This window comes from Dysidea avara, chromosome 9 (assembly GCF_963678975.1).
Source record: "Dysidea avara chromosome 9, odDysAvar1.4, whole genome shotgun sequence".
Taxonomy (NCBI): domain Eukaryota; kingdom Metazoa; phylum Porifera; class Demospongiae; order Dictyoceratida; family Dysideidae; genus Dysidea; species Dysidea avara.
In genome coordinates, this window is record NC_089280.1 from 16,219,656 (window position 1) to 16,232,200 (window position 12,545).

At 36.8% G+C, this 12,545-nt stretch overlaps 1 protein-coding gene across 1 annotated transcript; it reads left to right on the top strand.

Moving 5' to 3' along the window:
* The first annotated feature begins 220 nt into the window (after positions 1-220).
* LOC136265920 (sodium-dependent glucose transporter 1A-like) lies at positions 221-10,106 on the top strand. The gene is made up of 4 exons (XM_066060870.1): positions 221-1,829; positions 1,943-2,144; positions 6,452-6,541; positions 8,872-10,106. The coding sequence occupies exons 1-4, from the start codon at positions 1,773-1,775 to the stop codon at positions 10,026-10,028; spliced, it is 1,506 nt and encodes a 501-aa protein (XP_065916942.1). The 5' UTR covers positions 221-1,772; the 3' UTR covers positions 10,029-10,106.
* The last annotated feature ends 2,439 nt before the right edge of the window (positions 10,107-12,545 follow it).

Genomic DNA, 12,545 nt, shown 5'->3' on the forward strand with positions numbered 1-12,545 from the left:
CAGTTTGTGGTCGTACAACCAGCTTTTAACTTGATATCGGACACGCAATAAAAAACAGTACTTGTATCCATTAGAGCTGTGCGGTATTGAAAGATAGCAAACAGTATACCTTCTGGCAAGTCACTTACCTAATATGAGGTGAATCAGTGTTGAGGAAGTTTGGTGATTTTTAATGTCATATATGTAGCTTTGCATCTTCCCTGAATGTGTATTATTAAACCATTAAAATATCATGCAAAATTACATATACACAAATATTAGGTCACATCGATTCACCAATCACACCATCACTATGCTATATCCTAAGAGATCCTATTAAAATATTACACTCAACTGCATGGGTATTGCATGCATGATAGGAAAGTATAGACTCTAAATATTTGCCATGTAATTTGCATGATATTGTCGGTCAGTGATAACTTAATAAGGAAGATAACTAAGGCAGCGTGCACGACAGACAAATTGTCCACAAGCACTATGTATATCTGTGTCTGATATCAATTAGTTGAACCACATGAGGATTGCAAAGCCAGTGCTATACATTCCACACTATAGGCACCTACTAACATATATGGTTAAAACTGCAGCTGGTTGAAAAGAAAGTGTTTTAAAGGCACTATGGACATACAAATAATATTACTTGAAGATCTATAGATGACTTTCATGCTCAGTGGCTATGGCCTTGTCAGTAGTTATATATTTTGCAAATTGATGTCCAGTGCAACAAGCAAATTTTCATGTTGAACAATAAAGTGTGCATATGTCTCCTGTAAGCAATATTCTACAGTCACTAGCAATCATATTATTTGCCATACCATTTAAATTCCAGTGTCAAGATGTAGCTATACATAGGGCTCATCTCCTGAAATGCATGCATGTGTGGAAAGACTAACAATCTTTTTAAGGGTCAATCATTACCAGTCCTACCGGGCATTCCACAAAACAGTGTGACAATACATAACTCAACGATTTTAGCTTAGGTTCCCTGGCTTGTGGTAAGCACCTTGTACAGGCCTCGCCTCCAGTGTTCGCCCTCCAGTGCCTAACTGGTAAAGCAGATAAAAACAAACAAAACAAGCAACTGTTTATCAGACTTACTACTCGATATCTGGAGATTGGATCAACTGGAACCCTCTACAACAGCACAGATACCATCATTAGTTCCAGTGTGGGTACAGATACACACAAAGATTTAACCATGTCTCCTGATTCCAGAGTAGCTACTAGTTGATATAATGATGAGGAGCTCGAGGATGAAGACAATTCACAGGTCGCTAGTGGGATAGCACTTAGACAGTTCCAAAGTCAGAAATTCGACTCGAGTCAACCACTATGGAGGTTTCTGTACAGTAAAAAAATACAATACAAATAGCTATAATTTACACGTACAGGCTATTTCATACATGGACATGCTGGACATGGATATATAGCTCATCTTTATTTACCGGGCCCTTCAATCATCTTCTATAACAAGAGGTCATAATTTAAACCGCTACAAATTAAGACACACCTTGATAGATTTTATTTTGATTACCAATGTGATATTGTAGCTTAATTATTTTTTGTAGTAGTAGTAGTTTGATTATGGGTTTTTGTTTTGCCTAATTACTTGTATCCCCAATAATAATAATATGATACAATACTACAAGTGTGATTAAGCGCACCTTGCTGAATAAGCGCCACTTCAAAAAAATAATTGCAAACTGGAGCTTGGAGCCATAGATCGAGCCACAGATGCTGGTGATTGTGACTGAAACCTTGATAGGCGAAAGATGGAAAAGATAAAGCTGTTCCTCACATTCTTGTTTTGTTGTTCGTTCTTCTTTTTGGTAAGAATTGTATTGTGTAGTGTACGATGCATGGAGTGCAGGACCTGCTCACGGCGACCTTCCCGCTTAATTAAGGTCTAAGCTAGAGTACATGATAAGCTGTTATTTTGTAGGGAGACATTCTAGCACTGCTAGGGCCTACCCTGTTAGACTTCGCCCATCATGTGTCAGGGAGTGATAACAGTATACCAGTGATCTTCTCAGTGCGTTCCATAGGCTACTTCACTGGCAGTGTTGTTGGTGGAGTACTGTATGATAAGTACAGGAATAAGAGATACGCTATGTTGGCAGCATCTGTTGTCATTGCTGCTCTGGGTGAGTGTACAAGGGGAGTTGGCACACAGGCACTCACTGCAGGTAGATCTGCAACTGCAGTCAAACTCTAAGTCAAGGGTCAAGTCTACCAAATTCGTGCCAAGTCAATGGTCAAGGGCAAAAATTTCTAACCCACAATCGAAAAGTATTGAAATATTGCTAAGTCACAGGTCAAAGGGGCTGTTAGTCAAAGGTCACAATGAAATTTTGCCGGGTGGATCAAGACTGACCATGGTTGCAGATCTACCTATAGTGTATACCTACATGATACCTCCTTGATGTAGCTACAATGTAAAAGTATGTGTGCATGTATGCATTTATGTGGGTATATATATGGGTACATATTTGGATGTGTGGTTGTGTGATACTCTATATGTTGGTGTGTGATACTGTATATGGTATAGCCTAAATATTTTGAGGGAGAAATTTTTGCTGATTTCGTGGTTTCAGGGATTACTAGCAAACATTTTATCCTTGAATATTTAGACCTCCATATAGTCTTATACATTTTGGGAGCATTAACAAATCCACAAATATTTTATTTTTAGCACTTACACTATTCCAGTGAAATATCTGTACTATAGACTTGCAATTGATCGATACCGATACTCGTAATATTGGTACCGATATCGATATAATATTGGTATCGGTACAGCCCTAATCAGCACCTGCCTACAAACATTGTCACATGTCTAGTTACCTTCTAATTATGGGATGAAACAAGCCCACGGGAGGCCATAGTGCCCAAACAGTATGGCAGTATTAAAAAAAAACAGGCAGTATCAAAACCAGTATGGCTAGTAAAAGTACTATAAGTACTATTAAAAGCTCTCATCTTGCATAAGTAACTTTGTAAGCAAATGGTAAGATCCTGAACTACACTATGAGTTGCCCTGGGTTCAATTTTCCAAGTGGATGTTTTTTTTGTTTTTTTTTTCGTTTTTGAGTTTCTTGTACCACTTTTTTGGTAATACATTTTTATGGTATGATACTACTCTGACATTATACTGACCAAAAAACAGAAAAGTTTGGATGAAAACACTTTGTGAACAATGAATTTTAGTAAATTCAAAACAGCCATGGTGATTATGCTACTACGCTAAATCTCACAATAATACATATCAGTTACAGTAATTAAGTATCAGCTGAATATTTAATATTGGTTTATCAGAAAACTTGTATCGGAAATGGATAATAAATATTGGATATCGGTATCAGCCATAGAATGTGGTATCGGTACAGCCTTAGTGCTGATGTAATCAGCTAACCAAACTATACAAACAAGTTACTTTGTGGTAATTTGTACATGAGGTTTGCTGAGCTATCATGGGTATTTGGGGCTTTTGTTGAGGTAAATGGCAGTTACTTTAATACCAATGGCTTTCACATTAATACCATGATATTTAGGGGTTGCTGTATTTGGCAGATCACAGATCGACGGATTGCAGATCGACAGATCACGTGATGAACATACTTCACTGCTCATTGGAGATGTTTATAAGTACTGTGTCAGTGTTATAGTATACTTGGTATAATAATTATTTTACTAATGATGACAAAACGCTGCACACTTCACTTCATCACTAAAATACCCATGCACCATTCCAGATTTATGGATTTAGCTACGGCCGTTTACGGTCATATGTATATAGTATGTCTATGTAGTCCACTATCTGGTGCTGTACATGTACATCATTAGCCATGGATAGGCAGATGTTTGAGGAGACTATGGATGTTATCGACTTCTGAGTAAGTTAACTTGGCGACCAGATTAGCTATTGACAATCTTCTTTATTGAAGCAAAGATTCTGAACAGGAAAGCAATGGTCTGATGGCCAGGGCACACTCTCCTCCCATGAGAAAAAAAGATAAATTATAGAATGATCGTAGGATTACAGGCTGGCTGTAATTAGTCTCACCTTCCCGACTAAATCAATGACAAAAAAAAACTGAAAATACTGACTGGCTTAGGCTTTAATACTTCAGTTTGATCAAAGGTAGTAGCTAGACCTATTCTACAAATGTAATAATGTGATGGCAGCAGCTTTACCTTCAATTGTTACAGTGATCACGTAGCTAGCTAAATCCAGGAACGGTGTGTGGGAATTTTAGCGATGAAGTGATGTGTGCAGCGTTTTGTCATTGTTAGGTAAAATAATTGTTATATCAAAATTATATACTGACACACAGTTTTGGGCAAGTTACTTTGTAAAGGTAACTAGTTACATATTACATATTACTTGCAACTGAACTATTTAGTTACAGTTACATATTATCCATAAAATAAAGTAACTATAATAATATTACATATTATATTACTTTGTATCCACAGCCTTAAGCTGTCACGTGTGAAACTACCACCTTACCACTTGACATTGGACAATGTACAAATCTTGGTTATAAGTAAGAAACTGGTGAATAAGCTTCATTCGGTAGGCTTCATCACTTCGTTGTGGCTAGGCATTACTCAGTGGATTACTAACAAGATTAGTAACTTTGTTACTTGTAGTAATAATATTACGTAATATTAGATTCGTTACAGTAACTATATTACTTAGGTCATGCGTTACATTTTTAAGTAAAGTAACTTGAGTTATATTACCTGTTTTCATAGCATATTTCGTTTTATATATATATATATATATATATTTTTTAAATGTTATTTAAACAGGGAGACAGCATCAGCAAAAGCTGTTTTTCAGCTGTGCCCTGAATACTTAGTTACCACAAAAGTAATAATATTACGTAACGCGTTACTCCCAACACTGCTGACACAATACTTATAAACATCTCCAATGAGCAATGGGATATGTTTATCACGTGATCCATCAATCTGTAATCTGCCAAATACAGCAACTCGATATTAGTAATACCGTGATACTTTTTATGGAAGGTATACCGTTTGCTATTTTTCAATACCGCCCTGCACTACCATCTGCTGCAATTCTAGCATGGGCATGATTAAGCCAGTAGCTGATTAGAATTTGTTCTATGCGAGACTCCCTCTGTCCATTGCATAAGGGTGGAAATTATTCTATGAGTAAGTCAGTTGTTGACAAGCATGGATGCATGCATATCTGTAATTTCTGGTAAAAAAATTCTGTTTTGTTTTTTTTGAAATTCAAAATATGCAGTCTTTGAAATTTATAACCTTCAAAATTCTGATTTTGCTGTAATTTGTCCCTCACTTTGGATCATTAGAAGATTAAACCAGGATGGGAATTACTTACAGAAAACCATTGGGTGATTAGAACACAAAAGACTATATAATGTGTACTACACATGTAGAACTACACTGTGAACCCTGGACAAAGGAATTTGAATTTTTGTATCAGTATCAATATGCTCTAATAGAGCAGTCACTATATACACTCAACAGATTATTAGAATATCAATTGATGATACTGCTTCATGATGGGTAGAAAGAAAAGTCCAGGATTGAAAAATTAAAGACAAATTTCATTCCCCCAATGCGCACATGCTCACACACACACACACACGCACGCACGCACTCACACATGCACATGCACACACACACACACACACACACACACACACACACACACACACACACATGCACATGCACCTTACACATGCACATGCACCTTACACACCTGGAGCAAACAAATAATCAAGATATTCTAACTGAACAGTCATAATTGGTCAGAGTTAACTCAAGAAGAATTCAACAGTGGCAATGACCTGTGCATCCGATATATAATAAAGACCACTTAGATACATAATAAAAATATGAAAATTTAGTATATATTTCAAAGGCCTACCCATTGACCACACGCCATCTTCCCATTATCAGCAATTAGATCTGCTCCTAGAACATAAACTGAGCTATCTACTGTGAAAGTAAATTTGGATCATTGATGAATGTTGTATGGCTACTATTTTGAAAATTGACAAGCACGGGGATATTAAAAATAGTGAAATAAGGAGAGTTGCCTACATCTGCAGATATACTACTGGACTTGGTTTTAGATTGAAGTACATTGGGAATTAAGTGTATCTGTTGGTGTAGGTGACCTCTTATTTCACTATGTTTTATTTTCATAATTGAATCCCTAATTTTCCTTGATTGATGAACCTGCGTGTACTCTGATAGTTCACGCCTCTGAAACTGTATCAGCATTATCAAATACCCTAATAGAACAGTCACTACTCTAATAGAGCAGTCAATTCTTAACCAAGAATCCGGATAAGTGGGATATGGATAACTGAGGTTCCCCTGTAATAAGACTGTAGTCTCTAATCAACCTTCAGTATGTGTACAGTGATCATGTTTTGACTTGTTGCAGTATCAGTGTTGCTACCATTCAGCCCAACATTGTACACTCTAATTCCTGTGATGTTCCTTCAGGGGATACCAATGGGATATCTGGACAATGGTAAGTATTTTATGCTGTAAAGTAAATTTCATGTACAGTATTAATACATTTCAAATGTACTGTACTTATGTGTACAATAATTAAGATGGACCCACAAAGACTCATGTTCAACATCACATGCTTTCATGCATTGGAGTTTCTTAGCATTCTATGAAGTTTTGTATCAGGTTTTTAAAATGCAACAGACATCAATGAGTGGGCCACTAGACAACTATTTACTATAATAGTCAGGGCATGCATTCAGATGTTAATGATTTGTCTGGTGCTGTTATATCTTTTGAAGCAGTATGCAGAGGTTCACAGTGATACATAATGTTACAAAAAAGTAAACAAACAGGTACAAGGATAATGAGAAATTTAAGTTTGAGTAGGGATCATAAGTGGTCTTTGTAAGAGTTGTTATATAAGAGCATTACTATTTGAGCACTTGTACATGTGTGGAGATGAATGCATACCTGGCTTACCTGCAATACAGATTCTGTGGCTGATTCGGCTAACTGCCAATAATATTAATATTTAGAGTAGGTATCCTACTGCTTGGATGCCCTTGTAGTATTTGTAGTGTCGGTAATTGGGATGTAAGTATCAGGATATTATATTTGTATTTGTACAGAAGTTCTAATAGTTCTTTAAATTTAAAAACACGTGCAGTAGCTTTAGTTTGAAGTTCAGAAAAGAAGCAATTTGACTGTCCCTACAGTTAATATATTCATTATTGTACTTTGCGTGGGAGGATCAAAATGCTGCCGCATGCTGTATTTTCCATATTGTACCGATTAGCTGCATAACTGTAATACAGTACAAATGATTGGGCAAGTACAGTACAGTTATGTGGCTAATTGGGCAAATACAGTACAGTTATGTGGATAATTGGGCAAATACAGTACAGTTATGTGGCTAATTGGGCAAATACAGTACAGTTATGTGGATAATTGGGCAAATACAGTACAGTTATGTGGATAATTGGGCAAATACAGTACAGTTATATAGCGCAGGTATGTAAGGAATGTTACACTCGGACAGCATGATTGATCACGGGACAATTGGAAACAATGAAAATGGAAACGGAAAGTGGAAATGAAATGGTCAAATCTAAATGTACCCTACAGTAAAACCCTTGTTTAGTGGCCACCTCCCTTCTTACAAAGACCAACTCCGTACAAAGACTACATTGTCTCTAAGATGGCTAAGGCGTATACTGACCTGACCACTTCATGGTCACCTTTTATAAAGACCACCCTCTTTATAAAGACCACCTCTTCACATTGAAAAAGTTCCAAGCATCTATTTCATGACTTTATCAAAACAGCTAGGTCATCATCTCCTTATGGAACCTCTTTTTTCATTGATACAATAGGTGCAGTTTTCCAATTGTCCACTACAGTATAAGACTGCACCAAGTAAAAATTCCTTAGAAATTGCACTGAGTTGATCTATATAACCAGCTGGTTTCTGTACTAGCTACATTTCACTTGCATGGACTGTATGACACATTACTAAACAATGGTAATAGATGACTTAGTGAAGTGTGGACCAAAGATGGAAGATAACACTAATTGACCTCTTTCTATGAGTCATGAAATTCATATTTGAATATTATGTAAAGAGGTGGAGAGGTGGTCTTTATAAAAGGTGATCACAATAAGATCATCAAGTATACCTTTAGAAAATAAAAACAATGTGGTTTTGTACAGAGATGGTCTTTGTAAAAGGTGGCCTTTAAGAGGTGACCACTAAGTGAGGCTTTTACTCTAGAATAGCAATTTGACCATTTCTGTTTTCCATTTCCACTTTCCATTACCACTGTTTCCAACTGCCCTTGATCACATGCATGACATTGTAAATCACTAAAACTAGCCAGACTAATCCTACCAGTTGGTTCTATGACTAGAAATAGATTAAATGAACACTTACTGATAGTCTGACATGGAAACAACCCGACACAGATGACACGATGGATCAAGTGAGTGACACTGTCAAACACTAAAACTAGCCAAACTAATCCTACCAGTTCGTTCTACTACTACAAATAGATTATATGACAACTTACTGATAGTCCTATCACCGAAAATTGAAGTGATTTGGGTACTCAAGAAAATCACTCTTGAGCAAGACGACCCGGAAGTACAATAAAACACTTAAAGCACCGCCTATGCTTGTGTGTACAAACAATACAGCACTCTGGGGGTGTCTCGAGGCAAATACAGCACTTGGCTTCACCTCGTGCTATATTAGCCTCTCAACACACACCCCCTTGTGCAGTATTTCCATACACACAAGCAGCAGTACTCTAACTATAACTTAATATGTACACACAATCTTGTTTACAGGTCTCAACATTTTATTATTGAGGCTATGGGATGAGAAATCTGGACCTTACATGCAAGCATTACATTTCTCTTTTGCGTTGGGAACAGTTGTAGCACCTCTACTAGCCAGGCCTTTCATATCACACAATGCCATACCAGATATACCCACCAGCCATTACTGTAACCCATCAAGGGATGACAACACTACAAAATGTGACAATATTACTAGAGCTTTATTTCCTAATTGTACTGATTCATCAGAAAGTTCTCTACAGTTTGGATGGTCCTACTGGATATCTGCCATTGGTATGTTAATAGTTGCTGTTCCACTGATTTATTTTGCTGGTTGTACTAAAAGAAGACATCCCAAGTTGTACACAGATATCATAGAACAACGGGAGAACACTCCATCTGCTACCAAACAGAATAAGAACCCAGCTAATGTACAGCACTACAAAGCGTTTCAGATTTTTATAGTATCAATGTGTAGCATATTTCTCTTCTTTTACGCTGGCATTGAAATCACATATGGTAGCTTCATATTCACGTTTTCTGTCACATACAAAGAACTGTGTTTCTCCAAGCCAAAAGCTGCATTACTTAATTCTGTCTATTGGGGATCATTTACATTTGGTAGACTTTTAGGTGTCGGAATTGCCATGCTTAAAGTGACTACTACAACTATGATAGTAGCAGACTTTATTGGGTGTATGGTCACAGTGGTACTGATTAATGTACTACATACAGGTGAAACTGTGATTTGGGTTGGGTCTGCACTACTGGGTTTGGCCATTGCTTCTATATTCCCTGCAATATTAGTATTAGTTGATGAACATTTGGAGATGACAGGAAGGGTCACTGCAATACTTGTGAATGGAGCAGCACTGGGTGATATGGTTCTACCATTAACTGTGGGACTACTTGTTACAAATGTCAACCCAGAGTATTTTCTCTATCTCATGTTGGCATATTCTTCAGTTGCTTCAGCGTTGTTTGTTATAATGTTGGTATTGTCTTTCTTGTGGCGACGTTACTACTCTGCTAACTCTACTGCTCCGGTACACTATGAACCACTACAAGAAGAGATGAATATGGAAGAGACTAGTGACATGACTGTTGAAGACAATGTGACAACTACTGAGGATAGTGATCACACCATTGAGACTACTGGTCTTTAATTTATTTAATAATTTATTGTTTGTACATAAATAATATATTTTTATATTATTTGATTTACCAAATCAGTGGTGACCATACATATCACTAGAATTATATCTTCAACATTAATAATGTGACTGGATCTGCAAAATGGGGCCGGGTCTTCCACACACATCGAATTCTATGAACTTGGAGTTAGTGTTCAAGAAAATAAAAGCATGAAATTCAGTGCTGGTGCTCACTACTGACCAAATTTCAGCTCCATAGCTTTTCCCAATCTTATAGTTTTCAAAGTTGATAAATTGAATATGTATGGAAGACCCCTTTTCACAAATCCAGTCACATTTGTATCAATACATTTTCTGTTGTATTCTTTTAATTTGGTAAAGCCAATATTCTCCATGTAGGTACCAGTGCGCTTATTATGTACTAGCATTGTTACTTACCCTTCGTGCAGGACCATTTTGCATTCCACATGAACCACAATGAAAAATCAACACATTGGGAATTGCACATTAAAGATAATGTCATGTCCTAAAGTGTAGCATGCATGGTGATATCCTACTTTCTTATTCCATCATGCAAGCCTAAAATGATGTGAACATGTGGATTAGTTGAACAGCAGGTAAGCTAATATCAAGACATGTACAGCCTATGTGGTGTTAGTAGTACCTTTCCTATCATGCTAGAACTGTAACATGGTCAACAAAGAGAACCGAATACAAAGAGTATTTAAAAGCAGTACTATATTTGCCGTAGCTATATTGCAAGCAAAAGATTGAGCAAAATGAACTTAACACACAGGTGCACACTTCCTGGCTAATTGATAATTTATACATGACTATAAGACTTGAAGAAGGCGCACACTCTTATAGAACACATGGGACCATATAGGGATAAGTGACAGTTCAGCTTTATATATAATAATATTATGAGCCTAAAGAGTGGCACATCGTACAAGACCATGTGCATTTCATTTGCAAAAATTCTTAGCAGGCTAAGTGTCCCCATACATGTAATATAGTACTGCAGATGCTATAGTTGTCATACTCTGCAGCTGTGAAGGATTCAGTGGATCTTATGGTTACAAGGAAGATTTGCTTGTACAACTTCAAACAATCCTGGTTACGCCCTGATTTGTCAGCATGATATAGTAAATAATTTTAATGACACCATATCTAATATGAAATAGTATGAATCAAGCAAATATTGCACTAAGTTCGGAGCTTATATCAAAAAGTGAGTAGTTTTTTCGCCTAGCTGCTATACTATATGATATGTATGGATACACAAAAGGCCTTGCAAAAGGCAGATGCCTGTACAAGACATACGGAAATTAGGTACCCAGATCACTTTTTTTTCCTTTTGTATTTGGGTGGGGGAAAAGTTATTTCTATTCTGGATCTAGGATTTGGGCGCAAGATTTTTTGGTAAGAATTACATTGATTCTGGAGACTCTGGGAATTACATTATTACATTCTTGTTTGCAGCCCTTCAAACAATCAGGGATTCAGAACAAAACAGCTATTGGAGTTACACCAGACCCTTTTTTCCACCATCCAAATACAAAAAGGAAAAGGCGGTCCGGGCTGGGTACGAGACTACCATAGTTACAAAACAAAATATAGCTATACATGATACAAAATCACAATACTATTTATTCATTTCAGTATATGGTTGTACATGTAATGATTATAATCACAATAATCTAAATTAGTGAAGTGTTCCAAATCTGTTGAATCAATTACATACAGTGGTATAGGGCATTCCAGAGCATGATGGTTGATGGGAAATGACGGTTGATGGGAAGAAAGAGTGTACTAAGTAAGTGTTATATCTTGATGCCAGTTGCATGGATAAATTTAAAGTTGTGACCTCGGGTAGCTGGGTAGTGCAGATTTAATCAGGTGACTCACCAAGCAGTAGAGGCATATTCAAGTAGCTAGCTATAGGACGAATATGTATAGTATAAACAGGTTGACTTTATTGATGGTTGGCATTGGCTTAGATTTCTCTGCAGAAGTGCTCTGATGGAGTTGGCTTTGTTTGCGATGCTGATAATATGATCAGAACATATATAGATAATACTTAGGTAGGGGTGTCTATTATCCATGATCATGCAGACATGTCAGAGTGATAGCTACTAGCTAACTGATTTGTTGAATGACGACAAAGTAACAGTGCTAAATATCTTGGAGTAACTCACTCTAGAATAGATACTGTTTCAATCATATCAAATTATATTATCTTTATTCAGTAGTACTGCATGTGTAAACTCGGAGTACCATCAGATCAGTATTAGTTATAATTACATCATTAAATAATCAGTCAATTGCTCTTTAAAAATGCTTAAGGATGATGTAGTTACTAAATGATTGGGTAGATTGTTCCAAAGTTTGATTATTGATGGTAAAAAGGAGTGTAGGAATACTGGCTTGTGGAATTCTGTATCGTTTGTGCCGGTGTCCCTCCGGCGGGCCTGATTGATGTGAGTGGTGTAACTCGGTTGTAGGGTTGAGATCTCTATAACGCCTTCA